Genomic DNA, 23,142 nt, shown 5'->3' with positions numbered 1-23,142 from the left:
TGGAAACTTTTATTCTTTGTGGAAAGGTAAATTCTGGTTTTTCACTTCCCCTCTGAAACTTTAGAGTTTTTACAGGCAGCTACAAAAGTCAGCGTGTTAAAGCCAACAGTATCCCATCTTCAACACTTACCATGTGGTAGAACAGAACTTTCCTTTCCCTCCAATGTATAAAGTTATGTGAAAGAAGACATTTTTTTCAAAGTCCACAGAGAGTAAAGAATAAATTATAGTGATAAGATCTGGAAAAGTTCGGTTGGAAGTTAAGAGATTTTCACATCTGTGTCTACACATCCATGTCTTGGGAATAATGTATCTCGAGTACCAGTCACATAAAAATGCAAGAAATTGTTCCTCTCTCAAAGGCAGCCAAATCATTCATTGTACTCATGTCTACACTTTGACTGGTAGCTTCCAGCAGAGATCTGAGCTAGCAAACTACAAGGTTTCCCCCTGATCTCAAACCCTGACTGTTTAACGTGTGTATGCATTAAAAAAAATACATAATTAGTAACATATACACAACTTAATTCACCGTGGCATTATTCCCTCTTTGAGCTGGAATAAGTTAATTTATTCATGCTGTTCAGATATAAACTGAGTGATAGTGCAGGGACACCACGAGCCTGATTTATATCCCTGAAGTCAGTGACCATCCTTCCCTCTGTTTCTGAGGGTTTTGGGACTTGCTGCTTTTCCAGGCAGATTCTCACATTGTGCTGTGAATAATAGCCCAGTGTGATGTCAACAAGAGCTGAGAAATTACTGCTCATTTATTTAAATCAACGTGGCACAGCCTTTCATGCCTGCTGCAGAACACTTGGCTGCATCCCACGGCAGGAACAGGAGGAATTGAGCTGTTTGAAATGCTCCTCAAAGCTTTTCTGGGCCAGCTCAAAACGGAAGAACAGCTAAAAATAAAAGTAAAATGTGCAGCCTAACCCTGTATGGGCATTGCCCCCTGTCCAGTACAGGTAACAGAAACACCTTGACACACATTCCACGGTTTTATTTCCATAAAGAATAAAATTATTTCAGCCATCAAGACTCCAATGCTTTTCTCACATATCGTATGATTGATTTAGACAGATTCTATTATGAATCTCTAATACACAGAAATAATAATTAACAAATATCTCATATTCCAGAGAACACACACTGAGGTCCTCCAACAATAAAGATTTAAATGTAACTATCACAGATGCTCAATTTATCCTAATTTTTCACAGGGCAAAACATTCCAACAGGTTCAGCAGGGCAGAATCACACAGACACACTAAGGAAGCCCCAGCAGCCCTTTGAGGCACAAAAGAAAAGTTTTTGTTCAAAAATCAAGAATTTCTTGCTGACATATTTCACGTTCCTTTCGGATTTAAAACACCCCAGCTCTGAAAGCCACCATTATTTCCAAGTGAAGAAAGAAAAGGGAATTTGCCCCATTTCTCCCCACTCCTCACTCTTGCTATTGTCCCCCTGTATCTATTTCCAGGAAGCCAGATTCATTAGGGTTAATCTGCCTACTAAATGAATAAACAAAGGATTTCTCTGTCACTGAGGGGCCAGGTGAGCTGATATCATCTTCTAACACAGAAAATCATCCCCACAAAATACAGCTCAGGAAATTACCTGCTGCAATCCCACACCTGGGATCATTTGGCGAGTGCCTTAGAAATGTTGAGTAGATGACTGAAATCAAACTAATTATGGGTTGTTTTATTTTTTATTCTTTTTTTTTTTAATGCAGATCTTCTATCTGGAGGAGAAAAAAAAAAAAAAAAGGCTTTTCTGAAAATGTGATGTAAAAAGGTCTCAGATGTCTTGGTGCACCTCACTTAGTAAAAAGGCAGAAAATTCCTCGGATGAAAATGTTGCAGAATTTGTGGAATTAAAATATTTTGCTTCCTCACTAATGACAGTCACCTCTGGCTGTTTCCAGCAGTGTAAAAACATCCAGGTTTTACAAATTGCTGATGTGAGAATCTCATGAAAGGTACAGAAAAAGGGATCTAATGAAAGCTGCCATAAATATAATTTCTAATAACAGAAAACATCCACCTGCCCAAGTTACTCCTCACACAGACCCTGCTCCAAGTGCTGTAAATTCTCACATTTCTGGTGGGGGAATTGACACCTGAATGATGAGTGGAGATCTGGAAAAAGTTCAGATTTTGCTTTCCAGATCTTTGCTTCTTGTGGAGGATTAAATTGAGCCATGGGATGGTCTGGGTGGGAAAGGAACCTTAAAGATTATTAATTCCCACTCCATGGGCAGGAACATCTTCCATTATCCCAGATTGCTCCAAACTCTGGTTCTTGGACATTTTCAGGGATGGGGCAGCCACTTCTCCAGGCAAATACTGACAGATATTAGGAATAGGAAGAGAAGCTGGGAGAATTTACCAAAAAAATTCCAAAGGCCAGACAGCCAGACAGGAACAAGAATTCCTTTGATGCAGAGGTGTGAAGTGTGCATGTGTTACAGCAGAAAAGGAGCCAACACAGGGATTAGGAAATACAGAAAACACTGTGACAAGAGTGCTCAGCAGCTGTGACTGGAGACAAGAGGAAAATCTGAGGAAAAATGAAACAAAAATGTGGCAGAGGTCCCAGGATTCAAAGAAAGAAGGCACACCTGGGCAGAATCAGGCACAAACCCCAAAATTCAGAGTGTGGCAATGCTGTGGAGGAAGAAAGGGCAGGATTTGAAGCTTTGGGATGAATTCTGCTCCCAAAACTACCCAGCAAAGGGCTCCCTTCCCTCCCACAAACACAGACTCCATTTGATGTTCCTTCTACAGCAAGCAAGAGGAGATAAATTAAAATTGAGAACTTAGAGAGGGCTTTGATCCTATTGCCTGGAAATATGTACGAGAATATTTTCTCCAGACGTCCTTTTGCTATATATGGAAACCAAATGCTGACTAATCACACAAACCTTATGGTGCCTGAGCACAGCTGGGATCTGCAGCACAACACTGGCACAAGGGCCCAGGAAAATGGGGAAAACCAAGAGGTTTGATGCTGAGAAAGAGGAGAAAATGGTGATCAAAGGCCTGATCAGACAAGAGGGAGAGTTTGTAGCCGGTGAGCTTTTAAGATCCAAGTGACACATTTATTTTTGCATTACTGAACTTCAACGGGCCAAGTAATGATTATCTGCTTTCCAAGGGTAGAGAAAAATGATCCTAGCTGAGACCTGCTGACTCAGGACAGCAGTAATGGGATGCAAAAGGCTGAATTTTGGTTTATTGGTTTGCAGATAGCACCAGCTGGCAGGGGATGGAGCCATTTAGGGCTGTTCATCAGGACATGGCCTCGTGTCCCAGGCACAGACAGGGATGGGACGTGGACAGCAGCTCTGATGTGACACTGTCACTCCTGCTGATATGGGCTTGAATTTGCCTGAGGAATGTGGGGGTTTCATTTCTCTAGGTGCTCCCTATCCTCTGAAAAGGGAGAAATACCGACTCTCTATTCTTGCTTTTTTTTCATCAGCGTGGCATAGCTAATTAATGCTTTCAATAGGTGTTAAAAATTCCTGGGCTGCAAGGCAGCAAATGCATTATGAGCAGGCAGAGGCAAGTGGCTACAGTTTAGAAGCACAAAGGTGAGATAATGGCCTTCCACATCACTGAACTGTCAACCTCATTTAGCACAAAGCCTGGCATCTGGAGATTTCAAATCATACAGCCGTTTAAAAATATATAGAATGTTAAATTAAATGACAAACACGGGACATGTCACCTTTTAGAGGCAGAAATGTAAAACCAAAGCATATGTTCTCCAACTGTATTTGCTCCAGGATCAGCAATATTTTTGTAACCTCATTAGTTTCTTGACTGGGTTTTAAACATGCAAGGATGGATATACAAATAAGTTACAGGTCCTCCACGTGATATCCTCAAGTATAAGTCAATCTTTAGCAGCAAAATAAATTAAGAACTGGAAGTTTAACTCTTGTGGAAGGTGAAGACAATGAGGAAGAATTTCTGGCAGCTGTTAGGGATGCAAGTCCCTCTGAATCTACGAGATGTGTGCAAATATCCCAGTTTGAAACCCACATTTACAAGCACAGCCTGTGGCTGTGTGTGTGTCACAGTGTCCCTGCACACCCCAGGGCTCAGCAATGAGCACCCTGGCCCAGCCTGGCTGTGTGACAGTGCCCAGGCTGCAGCTGGCAGTTCCTCACAGGGCACCTTTGGGTGCTGCCATCCTGTCCTGTCACTGCAGCAGTTCCAGTGTCACACCAGGGCAGCTCTGTGGGACAAAGAAAAGGTGACAAACCCCATTCTCCAGCACCATTTGGTACATCTGCATGATGCTGATGCTCTGGAGATCCCAGCTTCAGAGGGAAAGGGGGGATCCCTCACAGGGCACCTTTGGGTGCTGCCACCCTGTCCTGTCACCTCTGCAGTGGCAGTGTCACATCAGGGCAGCTCTGTAGGACAAAGGGAAGGTGACAAACCCCATTCTCCAGCACCATTTGGTACCTCTGCATGGTGCAGAGCCCAACTCTAAAGGGGAAAGGGGGGGATCCCTCACCTGGCAGCTCATAGGGCAGCTTTGGGTGCTGCCACCCCATCCTGTCACCGCTGCAGTGGCAGTGTCACACCAGGGCAGCTCTGTGGGACAAAGGGAAGGTGACAAACCCTATTCTCCAGCACCACTTGATCCCTCTGCATGGTGCTGATGCTCTGGAGAGCCCAGCTGCAGAGGGAAAGGGGGGATCCCTCACAGGGCAGTTTTGGGTGCTGCCACTCTGTCCTGTCACTGCTGCGGTGGCAGTGTCACACCAGGGCAGCTCTGTGGGATGAAGGGAAGGTAACAAACCCCATTCTCCAGCCCCATTTGGTACCTCTGCATGGTGCAGAGCCCAGGTGCAGAGGGAAAGGGGGATCCCTCACCTGGCAGCCCCGTGGCAGCCCCGTGTGCCCCCGTCAGTGCCGTGACCCCGAGCGGGCGTTCGCACTTCACGCTTTGCACAATCCCTCACTGGAGGGTGATGAAAAGGCCAGAACTAGGCCAATAAAGCTGGATTTTATTTGTTCACACACAGCACTGGGGGAGTGCTGCCTGCTGATGGCACTGAACAAAACATCACACACACCCCCCACCAGCCCAAACTCTTTTTCAGCTCCTGCTGCAGAAGTGGAGCAGTCAGGGTTTGAACAGACACAGAGCAGGAAATAACCTGCTGCAATCCCACACCTGGGATCATTTGGTAAATATTGAGTAGATGAGTGAAATCAAACTAATATCTGCAGTTTGAGAAATTGTAGTGCTGAGAAATGGCCACAACAGACAGAGCTGGTGCCCCTCTACCTTCCCCTCCTCACCCCTTATCAAAATCCATTTTATAGCATGGGGAATATTTGATACCAATTAATGATCACTAATTAATAAACCCACTGACCCATCTTTAAGCTGTGCATCCTCCCAAGAACCTGCTTCCATAAGGATGGATGATCTTCCTCTGCAGGACCAGCACAAACCAAGTGCAGCATAATTTAACTCTTTTTATTTATTTGTCAGCCAGATTCACAAAGTTTCAATCACATTTCATTGGAGGGAAAGGAAAAAAAAAAAAAAAAAGCACGAGCCAAACTTTGAAATAAAATCATGAAATAGTGAAGCACTGCTGGCAGTTCAGCTTACTGGGCATCAAAGTTTAAACTTTGCTTTCAACCTCAGTTTTCCAAACACGCTGTCACTCACCATAATATGGGTTAAAAATAAGAGAAAGCAAAGATGAAATGTAAATGATTTAAATGCATGCATATGTTCTTTTGTAAAATGCATAATGCAGCTGCAAGATTTTTTTTCCTCATATTTTGGACACAAATCAAGGGGGAAATGGTTCACTTATGATACAGTGAATTTTTTATCGAACTTCAGTGCTAAAATGCAGCTCCCTGTAAGTATTTCACTGTATACTGGGTGCTGGTTTCCTTTTATTTGGGTTTTGGGTTTTTTTCAGAGTTTAAAATACAAACACCAAAACCAAAGGACTACCAGAGCACTTTTCGCTTCTCCAAATTCTTTCATGGCAACTTTCTGCTTGTTAAAAATCCACCAGCAACACAAAAAACTTTGTTACAGCCATTTACTACATCTGACATTGAATCACAAGTAAAATTGTTCTTACTTTTAAAATATATTTTAAGTGATGGGCAAAATGCAGAGTGGTTTTCTCAGCATTCCTGCTGTAAATAATAAAGGTGGAAATCCCAATTAATGGGAATTGCAAGGAGCTAGCAAGATTCTCACTGCAACAGTGGCTTCTCCTGCTTTTTCTTTTTTTTTTTTTGCATCAAGGCAAAATTAAACAGGCAGCACTTTCCTGGAGTGGATTCTCTGCAGTGCCCCAAAATTGCAAACTGCTACCAATGTGTGATTTCCCACACCATGACAGAGCCCAGGAAATGCAACACAAAAAAGGGGATTGCAGAGCCAGTTACCCTAAACTCCCACTCCTCCAAGCTGTGCCAAAGCTTCCTAAATTCAGGAATTATCCCACAATCCAGGTGGGCTGGAGGGAGGCAGGGCCAGGCAGGGAGGGCAGTCCTGCTCCTGCAGCAGATGTGAGCTCCAGGGAAAGCAGCTGTGCCACAGCCCCCAAGGCTTTCCACAAGAGGCACAAATGGTTGTCCTGATGCTGCTGGAGGGAAATGGCAGGGAAGAAAGGCTTGGCAAGGCTGGGATTGCAGGAGAGGATGGGGCTGCACCCACCTGACCCGGGGACAGGGGATTTTTTGATGGGACTATTACAATTGCAGAGCTTATAAAATGGATTTGGAAAGGCTTTCGTGTTGGTTTTGGGATAGGATACGAAGGCCCCAGGAATCCACTCTCTGAGGCCTTAAATCTGTGGCCAAACTCCAGTAAAAACCATATGTTGTTCATATCAGCACCTTTTGCTTTTCCCTCGCTCCATTTTCCAGAGCCTCGGGGCACCAGGGCTCAGGGCCCACCTCTCACCTGCAGAAATCCCAGGATGATGATGCCAATAACCCCAAAACCTGGTTTTGTGTCTTTTGCTGACTCTGCCCTGCTTATTTTCACCTTCACAAAGGGAGCAGCACTAGGTTTAAGCACAGGGAATGCTTGGCTTCATGCACTCCCTTTTGGAAGGAGGAGACTCCCAGGTGGGCTGTTCCAATCAGGAATAAAAAAAATCCACAGCTGGAGGTTGGGACCTCCAAGACTCTCCTTGCACACCAGCACAGCTGAGGAAGAGGAGGATGGTGACAACCAGGGGCTCTTTTCACTCCTGTTCTCTGCAGCAGCCACTTGCTGGCACCAGCTTTGGCTTTTCAGGGCTCTCCAGCCAGAGCTGGAGCAGTAACCAGCACCCAATTTAGCCTGGGTTGTAATAAAAAGTGAAAGTTAAAAGCAATGCAAGCAGCAGATAAAGAACTATTAAAATCTGGCTGGGGTGATGCCAGGGATGGAGTCCAAGGCAGGGGAGGAGCCACAGCTCCAAGCCAATGGGTATCCCACAGTGGTGGATAATTAAGGAAAACAAAATATTTTCCATCTGTTTCTTTACCCTTTACGTCACCGAGGCAATAAAATATATACATGAGTGAGCACCAACAGGCTGTATTTCAACTCAGCTATAAATATTTATTCCCAGCAGAGAACATCTTTACTCCAGTGAGTAGCCAGGGTGAGGAGGCTGGGATTGGAACACCCTCAAGGTATTAAAGTCCACCTTGGAGGAGATGAAATGCCTGGCTAATTTATGGTGGCAAAGAGCTCAGTTTTGTGTGTCACATCCCCAAATCCACACTTCTGCTCACTCATCCTTATCACACTCTAACGGACAATTGCTACAACCTGCTCCTTTTGGATCAACAGTGGTGGAAATAAGTCTTTATGTTTATATTACATTAAAAATTACAGCAAGAGGAAAGTGAAAGATAAAAGGAAGGGTCTGCAGGACAAGGGCTGCTGTTCTGGACATCTCCTGAAAAGAAGGAAGGAGGATCTCAAAAGGATGAGAACCAGAATCCTGATGGCTGAAACTCTTAACATCTAACAGAGACTCCAGGCTAAAGTGGCAACAAGAAATAATGAGGCATATTTAGATGTTTTCAAAGTAAACATGGGAAATGGTGAGCAAATACTTCAAAAGATAAAGCCTAAATAAAAATGTCTCCATTATAAACTGGTTACAACTAGAGCTTTCCCTGAAACAATAACTGACTCCAAAATCCAAACTTGCACATCCATTTTAAGGCCATTTCGAGCAGTCTGGATTAATAGATGAGCTTAGAATATGTTACAAGCTTATAAAAATATAAAGATTTGCAAAACACTTCCTTTAAAGCAGCGCAGGAAAAGAGCAGAAATGTCAATGCACACGCTGCCTGCAAATACCAGTGGTGTGTTATTCCTGTGCAATCTCTCAAAACACAAGTACAGACACTGAGGTTTCTGGATCTCTTGTAAGTTTAACAGTAGCTGGGAGCTCTTAGATCTCCAGCTATAATAAATATTGTATCCTACAGGAGCCCATCGGGAATCTCAGCTCATGTGTTGTTCCACAGAAGATTGTGGTGTCAGATATGATTAGAATCAACACTTCCCACTTATTCAGAGCTTTAAAGCTACCTACACACAGCATGAAAAACTGTTAATGAAAGATAATTAAGGGGCACATCAGAATCTGGTATTAAGAACGAGTTTTTGTTAACCAGCAAAAAATACCTGGGATAATAAGATTTATTTTTTTTTTCCCTAAATAAACCCAAGGCATTTATTTCTGTGCTTCCAGCATGCTCTAGCCCAGTGCAGGCTTTCAGCTGATATGAACTGAAGGTGGCTTCCCCAACACTTGAGCAGTGAGACACTGCAGAGGCTGCACTAATGGAGCCCCGGACACGCGTCGGGCAGGTTGTGTGACACGAGAACAACTGTCTGGGAGCAGCAGCTCTGGGCCAGGGACCATTATCAGAGCCCCAGGAGGCCCCACTGCAACTTATCTCCCTGTGTGAAGGAAAAACCCCGTTCTCCTGGATTTGGTTTCCGTGCTGGGGAGGTCACAGTTCAGCTCTCAGGGAGATGTGGCATCGACAGAGCAACTGCTGGGCCAAAAAATCACCTGGGGGAGGTGAACGAGGAGAGCAACCTTCACTGCTGAAAGCTCAATTCCACCCATCACAGCAGGGTCTAGAAATTCTGGGTTTTGGTTTTTTATTTGCATCAGTGGAATCAGATGCATGCAGCACCGTTTTTTCAAGCTGATACAGATTTGGTTTGAAATGCAACCAGCTCAGAAGAGATGAATTGCTGTAAATCACTGTTAGACTGCTCAGCTGGACCAGAGGCAAACTGGGATGAGGAGACTCCTCTGTCCCTTGCAGGGTAAAGCTACCCCACATCACCACATTGTTGCTGTGGGGAGTGAGCTGCCACCTCCAGAACTGACTAAAACCACCCACAATCATCACAGGGTGGAAAATTAAATCAGTCTCTAATGATTCTGCTGCTTTTCACTCACTTGCTCCCATGCCTGGCCTCTCCAGTGTACTTCTCCTGCCTCCAGAAAACACCCACCAGTGTTTCAAGACATTAATGCTACTCCATGGATCCCTGCAGCTGAGTCTTTTCCCAGTCCAGGCAATGATCCAGCAGCAAGTGCCCAGTCAGTAGTGTCAGGTCATTTTAATTTCTCCTCACATCTCCCCAGTCTATAGGGCATTGCTGTTTTCTAGATGTAATCATGTACACTGCATTGGCATCTTGGAGCCTGCTGGAGTCACTTCTGTCTTAAGGCTCTCTTCAAAAATCATCAGATAACATTTTCTCAAATTGGATGAAATAAATCAAGTTGAAAACATTGGGAAGTACCAGGATTTTGCATTATGCAGCTCGTGCACACGCACTCAGCAAAGCAGATGAGCAGGAGCACATTGTGAGGAAACAAAGACACCTGAGATATCCCACACGCTGTCACTAGTCAGGGAATAATGCATCAAATGTTATGCAAATAGATAATATAATAAGCATTTTTAAATAGATATAATAACAGGATCAGCACAGAAGTAATTGCAGGAAAGAAGTATAACTTAAACTCATGTAAATTCAGGCTGACAGGATGAATAACTCCAAACCAAGCAGTGCTGGCTCGGGGTTTTTGTGTTACTGAACAGGTGATGCCCCCTAAGAGCAGCTTGTTCTCTGCCCATTATTAAAACCTCTCAATTGCTGTGAAGAACAGCCCAGGGGCCAAACCCTTCCCTTGCCTTCAAAGCTCAGCATTATCCTCTGCAGCCCTGAGTGCAATCTCTATCTGCCACAACAAACCACCTTTATCCCATGCAGGTAATTACAGGTTCAGGTCAAGGACTGCAGCCCGGATTGATTTCATCTCCCCGCAGCCCTGGCTGCCTCCACTCGACACCAGAGCTCCTGGAATGGGAGCCCAGCCCTGCCTGAGCCTGGCATTTATTGCCTGTGGCAGCAGGGACAGCCTGGGAATTCACAATGTCGGTGACTTCATCTGCCAGCTGCATTCACACATCTTTACTACCTGAATAACTGATCTGAGCCGCTCCCAGGCAGCACTTTGTGGTCTACAGCGTTTGGGGATAAATATTTGATTGTGCATACAACAGAAAGGAGCTCAGATGGTTTAAGGTGTGACAGCAGAAGTGTTTATTAAATTCCAAGTGAGAGCATTGCTGGGCAGTAAAAATTTGTCCTGTGGTCATCACCACCTCCTCACAGGTGTGGTGATGAACAATAAAAGGATAACTCTCTCCCAACAAAGCCCCAGTCAATTGTTCTGTTCATTAAACCCTCTGCAGACAGAGCTCTCTGTCCACGACCAGCCAGTCACACACACAAAAGAAAGGGAAGTACTGAATTACAAGCTGATTTTAAGTGGGCATTGATTGAAGTAACCAGAAGAGAGCTTAGCATTGTCAGAGTTTCATACAACAGTAATAAACAATCTTCATTAAAAAATGATGTGTGCATCCCCCCTTGCAGCACAGCACTCACCAGGTTTCAGTTGAGAATATTAAGGTTCCCCCCCCACCCCACACACAATTAGTGAGGAAAAGAACCCTCAGGATCTTTTTCTCCTACAAATTAATTTTATTCATTAAATAATGCCATTCACTGAAAACTCTTCCCACTCAATTTCTGCATTTATTCTGGGCAAGAAAGAAACAGATTTATGATTCTATTCTGTGTTCTCCTCCCAGCAGGAAAGGAAGAGGTTGATGCATAAAAAAAGAGATGAGGCAATTCCTCTGTCAATGTTCTCATCCTCCACTAGCAATGCAACCAAATCATTACTTGGCTGATGGATAAGTGTCCAAAACCTCTTTGTGTGAGGGAACAAACAAGGCTTTCCATAGACAGACACAGAGATGCAGCCACTTGTCTAAAATGAGCAGGGCTGAGTCACGGAGCACACCTGAGTCACTGAGCCCACACCTGGGGTGCAGCTGAAGGGAAACACTCTGTGTGCACTCAGTGCAGCTGTGTGGGCAAACTCACCCACCATAACTGCTGCAAAATCCTTTCCACAGAGCTTTTCTAGCTCTGAAAGCTCAGAGTTGACTGTACAGACATCCCAACCTGCCTACACTCCTCATTTCTGCACCATTCATTATGCAGAGAGTCCTACCAGGTTTGATTTTTCAGATATATAACACTTATGATGTATATCATTCCTTCCACAGGTTACAGAATGAAAATTCAGAGAGTGCCTGGACTCTTTAAGGTTTCTCTTTCATTTCTGGGCTCATAAATAGAACCTGAGTTACTAAGATTTAACCCAGCTGTGTCAAAGCCAAGGCCACAGCCTGAGCACACCTTTGGGGAGGAGGGACAAACACCCTCTGCCTGCTGCACACACTGAGCAGCTCCTACCTGTGCATTATCACCAAAGGCTTCCTGCTTTACAAAGATTTAAACTCCCTGTTGCCCCCCTTTAACATTTCCAATCTGGAATAGCATCTGGAATTACAGTGCATTTAATCCTTGAGGGTATATTCTCTCCGTGATGCATATGAGTAAAATACGTGCATTGAGGGACAAATGTCCAGTAGCTCTGAGTGACTGAATTTTTGCAAACTTTCCTTGAAAAAATAAACTAGAGAAAAGCATCTTAGGAAGATTTTGAGTCGAGAGAACCATATTGTAATAGGCATTTTTAAAATATATCCAAGTAATCTATAGAGATTCAGCCATCCACTGCAAATTTCATTATTGATAACAGCATTAAGAGTTTTGCACTTTTTAAATGAAGACTTTGGCAAGTGATCTTACGAGATCGTCCTTAGCACGCCGCAGTTTTACACACACAGGAGGAAAACCATGCTTAAAAAAAACCCAAAAAACCCACACAAACTGCTTATTAAATGCAACAAAAGCATTGTCACCAAGAGGGGAGAAGGAAGGAAGCTGTTGAGAAAGGCAGGAGGATAATGGGAGATGATAAACATGTACTTGAGGTCTTTTGCTAGGAAGGAGAAGTGATGAGTCAGATAAGCAGAGGCGCCACACGGGTTGCATCTCCCAGCAACAGGCAATCAAAGCTCCAGATAAGCATCTTCATAAAGTGCAACAGGCTCCAGTGCAGGGGCACAGCTCCACAATCACTTCCTGGTTCAGCTCAGGCAGGGGGAAAAAAAAAATAAATTTATGACCTACTTAAAAATCCTTCAAACCTAAAAATGTCTTTTCCATAAAGAACGTCGGCCGTGGAGGGCACGCCGTGGGACGAGCAGGAAATGAGAGTGCTTGGAATAGGGGGCTGGAACACAAAAACCCACTGCTGTACATGAGTGGTATTAAAACCAAACCATTCCCATCCACAGCTGAGATTAGTGGAGTTTTCTGCACATCTCAGAGGTGGGAAGAGAAGAAAATAAGCGTAAAATATTCTTCTTTCCTTTGCTGGGCCCTGTTACAAGAACAGTGTATATATTTTCCTTGTGTCTCCTTTACTCTGCAACAATTCACACACCTAAACCATCACACAAACCCCTAAATTCTGCATGAGAAAGAGGGAGGATCAGCCAATACAAAACCTGCAAAGAGATGCTAAAAAAATCCCTGAATCAAAAATCAATTCCAACCCAACCTGTCTGGGTGAAGCAAATAAAAAACTGCCATCAGCATGTCCCTAACAAAACCCACATATTGTTTATGAGAAACTTATGAAGTGTTATAACCAAACTGAGTCACTGCTGTACAGTAAATATATTTTCAGTGTCCTAACAATGTATACAATGGATTTTGGCAATTTTAATATGGACACACATGTTAAAGGCATTACAAATGAGGCTTCATCACATTCATATGAGTCAGTTCATGTTAAAGGCCCATCCACACCTCAGGAGAAGTTGTTCAGCATGGAAGAGGCACAGTCCTGTGTGTGCATTGTTTCTGTTGTCACAGCTTTAGGAAGTGTTATAGTCACAGAATGGCCACATTTTAGAATTATTGAACATCCCTGTTACAGGTGAAGGCACTGCTCCTACACAGGAGGGAAAAATCCCCACCCTGATAATGCTGATATCTCTCTGTATCAGCTGATAGTGAGGCACAGCTCTGCCATTAACCACCCTGAATCTCAAGTGTCACATACACAGCCTGAAGCACCCCTGTGATTCCAACTCGGAACCTTTTAGGAGCAATAAGCATAGATGAACTAGGCAAAAAAAAAAAAAAAAAAAAATCATAACTGATGCATTAATATTTTCTTCTGTATCAAACAATTATTTTCAAAATTACTTTGCCATGTAGTAAAACAAACAAAATTCCCTTTCAATAACCAGCACCAGATGTTTGTCTAAGCCCAACAGGAATTAATTTAACAACTTTTAAATATTTGAAAATGGAATTTATAAGGACAATTCTCAATATCCAAAGTAAATGTGGTTACTATTGAACTCTGTTATAAACACGTACATGAAATATCCCGTAATACCCAAATAAACTCATTTGGCAAACAATGAAGTATCTTGGACTCAGCATTTATATCAAACAGCAAACAGAGTCTGAAACAGGAGCTTTTATTTTAACTCTCTTTAAACCAACCTTCAGAAAGCCCTTTCTGTATGTGTTACAGTCTCTTTTTACAGTTTAACCTCAATCCAATCAGGAGTCTCGGGGGATTTTCAAATCGCTAAAGATTAAAATCCTCTCCGACCTGACTGTTTGACTAATGCTGTGTGTTTAATAATTCTACTTGTGAGAGATTTTATTTGACAAAATCCTGCTGTGTGGACCCTCAGACGCTGTACAGCTGCACTGGAACATAAAGCTCTGCTGCTGCCCTTGTTTCTTTAGACAGCCTATTCCCCAGCACTGAGAGGAAAAGAGAACTTTATAGTACATCTATTACTCTGTTGATACTAACACAACCACTGTGGTATTAAATCTACACACTCCTTTCAGAGCAGAGCAGTGAAAATGTGCCTATTACACAAACATTAGATAAACTCTCCTGTTGTCCTGACTGTTCACAGAAATCAATTACATTTATGATTACATTTCAATGAAAGCTACTTTATAAACGAGATGGAACTGTAATATTCTACGCTTTAGGCGTTCATTAATAAAAGCATTTCGGTGTTAGTATTTGTAAATGTTCTGCTTTTTAGTTTAGGCAGTTTTTTAGCATTCTATAGCTCATGTTAAACTTTACATAAATAGTGTGTCCAGATCTGACCACAATGCTGTGACTTCACATTTGAGTGGTAAGAGGGGAGGGGAAAAAAAAAAAATCATCATTACGGCAAGATTGAGTATTTGTATGAGACAACACTTACCCCGTGGTGCAGAAAATCAGGACAACCTTGATGCCAACAATTAGTACACACGTTACCAGCCAAAACAAAAGAGCAGATGGATGAATTTGAACTGGAAAAGGAGAGTGTTCCTACCTGAAGTAGCATCGATGACCGTGGAGACGCCGCGCCGGTCGGCCGCGGGCCGCGGGGACCCCGGCATGCTGACGGGCTCCGAGCGCACCGGCTGGATCCTGCCAAGACACAATTCACTGTCAGTGAGGCTGGGAAAGACCTTGGACAACATCAATCCAACCTACAATCTCCTCATCAACTAAATCATGGAACTGAGTGTCACATCCAGTCCTTTTTTTGACCTGTGCTGGTTGGCCACGCGCCGTGAGGACCCCGGCATGCTGACGGGCTCTGAGCGCACTGGCTGGATCCTGCCAACCAACCAACCAACCAACCAACCACACAATCCACAGTCAGCCATGGTGGGAAAGACCTTGGACAGCATCAATCCAACCTACAATCTCCTCATCAACTAATCCATGGCACTGAGTGTCATGTCTAATCCTTTTTTTTGACCTGTGCTGGTCAGCCACGGGGACCCCGGCATGCTGACGGGCTCTGAGCGCACCGGCTGGATCCTGCCAAGACACAATTCAGTCAGCCATGGTGGGAAAGACCTTGGAGAGCATCAAGTCTAACCTGACCCTCCTCATCAACTAAATCATGGAACTGAGTGCCACACCAGTCCTTTTTTTTGGCCTGGAACGGTCAGCCATGGCAACCCCGGCACGCTGATGGGCTCCGAGCGCACCGGCTGGATCCTGCCAAGACACAATTCACTGTCACTGAGGCTGGTAAAGACCTTGGACAGCATCAATCCAACCTACAACCTCCTCATCAACTAAATCATGGTACTGAGTGCCACACCAGTCCTTTTTTTGACCTGTGCCAGTCACCTGTGGGGATCCCAGCATGCTGATGGGCTCTGAGCACACCGGCTGGATCCTGCCAACCAACCACACAACCCACAGTCAGCCAGGCTGGTAAACACCTTGGACAGCATCACTCCAACTTACAGCCTCCTCATCAACTAAATCATGGCACTGAGTATCAGGTCCAGTCCTTTTTTAAACAGGTCCAGGGATGGTGACTCCCTGGGCAGACGATCGCAGTCACCACCTGGACACGCTCAACAGGGCCCAATCCCACCCAAACCACAATCAGTTGGGACATCAGCAGCAATTTAACTGTAAAATGGCTTAAAAGCTGTTGGAAACTTCTGTCTTCCCTCGCTTGGTGCAGCTGAGATTGGGATAATCCACTCAGAGACTCAAAGTGGGGATTCTCAAAGGATGGCTCAGATGGGAGCCCTCAGGAAGCCTCAAAGGAAAAAGCTCACCCTACCCAAACTTGGTTAAAAAGCTCCATTGCCCTCCTCAAGCATTTAAAAGATCCATTTGTAATTATTGATTCCTTTTGTAACATAGATCTGTATTGTTTCTCTTTATTTCCGCTTTCTTTCTGCATGTGTATACATATAGATTAAAAAGTGGTACTAATTACACTCAAGGAGAAATCACACCTTTCAAACCCACGGATTTCCAGTCCAAGGACAATCGGCCCACTTTTGATGGGATTAGTCATCTTATCCATCTCTCTTGCTTTACTCCTAAGAGTTTCAGACACAGTCCCAAACAATCCAAGTCCCTACCACAGAACTTTGGACTTCAAATCAAATGCAGAGTCAGGAGCATGGAAACTTGTTAAATCTGGAGTTACTGGACAGGACACAAACACTTGGAGCATAAATCTCTCTACAAATCACCAGTAAATGTAAACCCACAGTTACCTCCACTCTCCTTCTTTTCCTTCCCTAAGCCCACCCCGGGCCCCCAATTCCAAATCAGCCAATGTCCAAAACCAGATGAATTAAACACATGAAAAAGAATTACAAGTAAGGGAAAAAAAGAAATGGGAAAAAATAAAAACAGGGAGGAAGAAAACATTCCAGAAGTTCACTTACTGTTCCAACACACTGACCGCTGTCTAAATTCATGGCACAAAGCCCCCACTCACGTCTGAGAAAATGAATTTATTAAGTTGTGCAGAAACTGTGAAAGGCAAGAGGACACTGAGCAAAGCCACCAGACTTTGTGCTGGACAGACTTTCCCTGTTATGTGCCCAAGAAAGGGCAGCAAAAGGAATCTGAGCTGCTCAGCCTGGATGGATTTTTCTCGCTGATTTTTCTTCAGAGACTTTCCTCTGATAAAAACTGTGACACGTCCTCCTGTGTTCTGCACACAACAAAGGTGAGGCAGCTGGGAAATTGGTTTTACTTTTTACCTGAGGCTGTTGAGATCGAGATCATCCGTGTCAAAGTCCAGGAGAGGCTGCGGGGTGTCGCTGGGCCCGTGCGACTGCAGCACGGAGGAGCTGGAGGAGATGACGGTGGTTTGGCCCGAGGGGTGGATGGTTTTGAACTGGAACTGAGGGCCCATCCACAGGCGGCGGTGAGGGCCAGTGTGAGTCACAATTTCCACCTGTGGGAAGGGGAGATGGGCAGGGATTAACACAAGTTGCAACTTGGTATAATGAATGGTTCCTCATGGGATCCTGCTGTCCTCAAGTGAAAAGGGTGCTCAGAGCCAGGGGGTTTGGAGGAGTGTTCAACAAGGGGAAATTGGGGATGTCTTTGCTAGAGAATGGATGTTTTAGCCAAAGCCAAGAGCTTCTCGAAGAAACTTGAAACTCATGAACCACCAGCCTCAGGACACTGAACTCCAGTTCTTAAATTGGTCAATGCTTCATCCTGGTCACCACTTCACCCAATCCTGTTCTTTCCTCCCCTTGCCATGATGACACACCCCAAAACTCGGATGCTGTGACCAAGAGGGAACACATTTCTGCCTGAATCTGCATGGAGCAGAGAGAGGAACCAAGAGCACACATCTCCCAGACATCCCTCATCCTGAGCAGGGCGAGGGCAGCACTTCCAGAGAGCTCCTTCCAGCTTTTTACAGCTGCTGTGTGAAAGTTCACAGCTTAAACTGCTTCCCATGGATAGAGTGAGAGCTGGATTGCAAATCACAGCTCCTAATTCCTGCTGGCACGTGTGAGGAGAGGCTGGCACGGAGCATCTTGTGGGAAACACAGGATCCATAACCCAGAGCGATGATGGGAAGAGTTCTGGGATGAGCCCAGGTCACAGCAACACAACCATAGATGTGTCACACACAGGCTACACACAAACACAGCCATTTAACCAAAATTCTGACAATTCAACAGAAGTAGGGCGTTTGAGATCAGGAAAACGGTAAATAAAAGGCTAAACAAAGCATGCAACTTCTGTAATCAAAAGAATAGAATCATTAAGGCTGGAAAGATCATGCAATACAAGACTAAAAATCAGAAAGAGCTTTTAAAGGTCAGAAAAAGGAAAGACAAAATGAAAATATCAAGCTCTGGTGAACCCATATTGTTAAAATACAAAATAGACTATGAAGTTCCTATCAATTTCTGCTGAAACAGCAATCAGCTTCACAGCAGAAATGCAAGTCAGTGAGGGAATTAATGAGAACAGAATTTTGTATAGGTACATAGTTGTATTCTAGTACTGATCCTCCATCTTTAAGGAGCAATTTGAAACCCTGGATGATGTCAGTTCTCTGCTAATGTCAGACAACAACCACAGCCCATGCAGCTCCATTTCCACCCTTGCATTTAGCTCAGCCTAACTCAGCTTGGCTGCAGCCGTTTCTGAAGCAAGTAGCTTTTATGTAGCAGCGTAAATTAGGCCACAGATAAAGTAATCTGTGTATTTTAAGCTCGAAACCATCAGTGTCACAGAGCCGAGAGGTAAACAGATGCCTCTGCAATTTTACTGAGGCTATGGCCAGATGTTCCTATTCACTCTCCTGTTGTGTGCAGGACAAACATATTGTATCTACTTCCCACTGACAGCACACATTACCCACTGTTCTAATTGAAAAGTTGAAGTGAAGGGCGGTGTTTTTTCACTGCTTGCTGTTACTGTTGATAACAACACTTTAATTCTGAAAAACATCCTTGCACTTTAGGCTTAATCTGAAGTGGCTTGCTCGGGGAGAGGCAGCGTTGCTCTGCTCCAAGGGCTCTCATCACTCCTGCTCTCAGCAGGAATTAAACATTCCAGGAGCATTTTCAGAATTATCTGTGTTTTGTGACATCATTTGGGACTTTTTTTTCCCCCTCCCCTTTATAAATATATTTATTCTTCTAGAGGGATGGATGTGGTGAAGTTTGAGCAGTCTAAGTTCTGTTGACATCTTTATATCTTCCAGGAATTAGTAATAAACAAACAGCCATAATGTAGGTTTACCATAATCTTTTTTTTTCCTGAGGTTTCACCAGAACAGTAAAATAAGTAAACACCTCCAAACAGTCTTGGAGATGTGGAAAAATACAGGTGAAATCTGGTCCCAAGGAGCTCAGAGATAAAATTCCTGTTGACTCCCCTGATTGAGAAGTTTCATCATCTTTGTGCTCTGAGAAATCAGACACAGCACAAACAAATGAGACACCTCAGCCACATCTGAAACCTCAGACAGGTAAGTGAATTCACATGAATGGATTCCCCAGTGAACACTCCTCCTGGACAGGTCCGTGTGGAAACCAAACCTCTCATTTCAGGAAAAAGCTGTGTATGATTTATTCACCAGCGGGAGAAGCAAATCCCATCCATAAATATTTCATATTCATGCCATACACCCCAGCAACACATTTAATGCATCACTCTCATAACAACATTGTTCTTAAACCAGAGGAAACCCACCTAATTTGTCAGGGTGAATTCCATGGATCAGGTACCTTGTAATTGCTTTGGCAAATCCAGAGCATTTGTAAATTTTATTTATTTATTTCGCTCTAACCTTTCATTTCTAACAGGAACTAATTCTCAGTGTATAATTCATGACCTACATTCTTACACTGAGGTTCTGTTTTGGAGCCAAATGGTCAAGTATTTACTGAGTTCTTACAGAGAAGCTTCATGGACTGAAACAAAGCAAGATTGGAGAACAAGACAAAGATTTGAGTAAAAAAACTCCTCCACCAAGCATGATAGTTTTAAAACAATACAGTGTTTATATCTGGCCATAACTCACAGGAATTCTCAGAAGGAAATGAGAAGGAAGGAAGGAAGGAAGGAAGGAAGGAAGGAAGGAAGGAAGGAAGGAAGGAAGGAAGGAAGGAAGGAAGGAAGGAAGGAAGGAAGGAAGGAAGGAAGGAAGGAAAGCAGCTACTGCCCCATTTTTATGGTCAAACACAGGGAGTCCCAGGTCGCCACCCAAAAGGCACCATCATTCTGCCCATTTCCTTCACCCCTGCCCAAAAAGGACCACGCCAGGAGAAAAAGGGAGGCAGGTCACCAGCTGAAACTTCCCACTTCACCCCAGGGATGTGACTGTGTCAGGAATGCTGGGGCTTTATGTGCTCTGGGACCATCAGATCCACACCCACGCTCAGGAGTGGGGTCAGTTTTACACCCTGGCTGTTGGAAGTTTATTTCCCACATGGAGGAAAATTGTGAATTTTACTTCCAGTGGCTCCCAGGGGTGTTTTTCTGAGCTGGAAACCCCTCAGGGCATACCTGTGAGAGCCACTCCTCATCCTCCTGCCCGCTGTGGTCGGAGGCCAAGCTGTCATAGGACTCGTGTCGGGTGATGGGCCCAGGGCTCCCAGGTGGCACCACTGGAAAAAAAACAGAAAATACAAAATCACACTCACTCTTAAATGCTTTATTAAAAAAAAAAAAAAAAAAAAAGCTTTTTAATAAGTTAATGGCACGGCAGTGTATGTTTTTCTAAATCTGTGACAACAAATTTTTTACGAGCCCAGAAAGAGCTCAAATATTGACATTAAAAGGATGGAAAAGCTGCTCATCTTTGACTTGGATTTATCCACAGAGCTACCAGGAAAACCCATTGGCTCTTCTTCTTTTAACCTGAAGTTCTTAAAATATCTAAGTATTTTTATATTCCCACATTTTATAATCACTCCAAGTTTTTAAAGTTTTTAAAAACTATATTATTGCAGGGTTGACCTTTATATGTCAAGCTTCCAACCACTACAAATTTTTACAGCCATGTAGTAAACCCCCAATAATTGGAGTTTGAATGGCAAAGCAGACACAATGGAAGCCATAAATACAGAATGGCGCCTCTGGAAAGTAAACAGCTTTGCATAAATCCATACACTTGATGGAATAAAAGGATTTCCATCCTGTTTTCTGTGTGTGTGTCAGAAGCCACAGAGCCATTTCTCACACCTCTGGATCACAGGGTGTCCCATATTCTCAAACCTACAACATCCCAAATTCAGCCCAGGGCGCAACTTATTCCAGAATTATTCCAACTGCCAGAAAAACTAGGACATATTCTTACAAAGGAAGCTCGGGTTGGATATTAGGAAAAATTCCTTCACTGAAAAAGGATGGTCAAGCAATGGAAGAGGCTGCCCAGGGAAGTGGTGGAGTCACCATCCCTGGAAGGGTTCAAACAACAAGCACAGATGGCACCTCATGGTGTGGTTTAGTGGCCATGGGTTGGACTTGATGGTTTTGGAAGTCTTTTCTGACCTCATTGATTCTGTGCTTCCAATATAAAGCACCAAGAGATATATTAGGAAGAAATTCCTCCCTGTGAGGGTGGGCAGGCCCTGGCACAGGATGCCCAGAGAAGCTGTGGCTGCCCCTGGATCCCTGAAGTGTCCCAGGCCAGGCTGGATGGGGCTTGGAGCAGCCTGGGATAGTGGGAGGTGTCCCTGCCCATGGCTGGGGTGGAATAAAACATCTTTAAGGTCTCTTCCAACCCAACCCATGCTGTGATCCTGTAATGTGCCATTTCCATTGCAATCCCCACTCTGTGCCTGTGCACACCCACACCTCGACAGCCCCAGGGGTTATTTCAGCTCTGTGTCTTCATCACTTTTCAGATAATACAGAAACCACCTCCACCTGCTTCCTTCATCCACGACAGACCTAATTCCATGACTGAGGGATGTGTCTGTCTAGTCCAAACTCCTGTTAAAGAACACACACACCTTCCTGAGGACTCACAGTGCAATCTGAGCATGAAATCACAGCACCCACTTCTCCTCCTCCAAGTTTATGCTTAAAACCAAAGAAACAAACCCATTATTTTGACTCATTTTGCTGCTGCCCTGATGCTCCCCTGGCTCCCTCCTCTGAACCCTCCTGCCTGTTTCAGAGAGCACAGCTGATCAACTGCAGGCTTTCCTGTTATTGAACTCCCCAACAAACTTTCATGGCTCCAGCAGATGGTTTTGCTTTCAAACCAACGGGAACTTTATAGACTGATCTGAATTTTTTTTTTTTTTTTTTTTTTTTTTTTTTTCTTTCTATCCCAGGGGCAACTACCAGAGCTGTCAAGATTAGGGAAGCTGCAAAAACACAGCCCAGGGAGCAGCATCCCCCCTGCTTGGTCACCGTATTTCTCCCTTGGGGAATCCTTCCACATTTTACTGGAGATTCAAGATGTCTTTACAGTGAGAAAGAAATTTGAAAAAAAAAAACAACTAAAAAAGCTGAACAAATGATTCGTTTTGGTGGTGCACTGGAAGCCTTTCCCTGAGGAGTCCCACAGGTCTTGTGTCTCTGTGCAGCTTCCGAGAGCAGCATTAACTCTTTCCACCCAGGAGTGATGAAACCCTGAATTCCATGGAAAAGCTCTGCCTGGAGAGTTCACCAGCAGGGCAGCAGTGATAAAGCCTCAGCTGAGGTCAGCCCTCTCAGTGGTTTATTTGGCTGTTTCATTTCTGTGCCACACCTATCAGAAAAGCAGTTTATAGAGGGGTTGGTTGGGATGGGGGATCCTCAAGTCCCACCATTCCCAGTGGGAATGTGCAGAGTGCTGGGAGAAGTGACCCTGGGAGACAAGTGATCCTTGCTGGAGATCTGCCATCACTGTGCTGCTGCTTCCACATGTACAGATGGGCATGTTCTTCCAAGGTAAAAATGCCCTTGAAGGTGTAGGAACAAACACAGTATAAAAATGCAAAGCCCCTTTTCCTCCATTTCTGGGTCACACACCTCTCACATCAGTATCAAGTTCCAAGATGAGATTAATTTAACCCTGCAAGGACATTTCCAGGAATTTGAGCTCAGGAGTAATCTTTTATCTTCTAGCTTAATTCTTTGAAAATCTGAATTCACACAATTACAATTACTGGAAATTACAACAGAGAGGTTATTCTGATGCTGCAACACAGAGTATTTTCAATTTCTGAAAAACTTCCCTTTCATGCAGGGTAACAAATAATAAAATTCCAATTCTTGCAAAGCTTTGTAGCAAGTTTTTTCTTTTTACTGCATCTCCT

General features: G+C 44.0%; 1 protein-coding gene across 1 annotated transcript in view; it reads right to left on the bottom strand.

Moving 5' to 3' along the window:
* Positions 1 to 23,142, bottom strand: part of BCAS3 (BCAS3 microtubule associated cell migration factor) — a 302,849-nt gene that overhangs the window by 157,796 nt on the left and 121,911 nt on the right. Inside the window, exons 19-21 of the mRNA XM_083875300.1 lie at positions 20,396 to 20,496; positions 17,113 to 17,309; positions 14,910 to 15,007 (exon numbers count right to left, since the gene is read on the bottom strand). Coding sequence (XP_083731426.1) covers positions 14,910 to 15,007; positions 17,113 to 17,309; positions 20,396 to 20,496 — 396 coding nt within the window. The remainder of the gene's footprint in view (positions 1 to 14,909; positions 15,008 to 17,112; positions 17,310 to 20,395; positions 20,497 to 23,142) is intronic.

Source organism: Zosterops lateralis, assembly GCF_965231275.1.
Source record: "Zosterops lateralis genome assembly, chromosome: 19".
Taxonomy (NCBI): Eukaryota; Metazoa; Chordata; class Aves; order Passeriformes; family Zosteropidae; genus Zosterops; species Zosterops lateralis.
The sequence above is the reverse complement of the archived record's forward strand: the minus strand, read 5'-3'. Positions and strand labels throughout refer to the sequence as shown.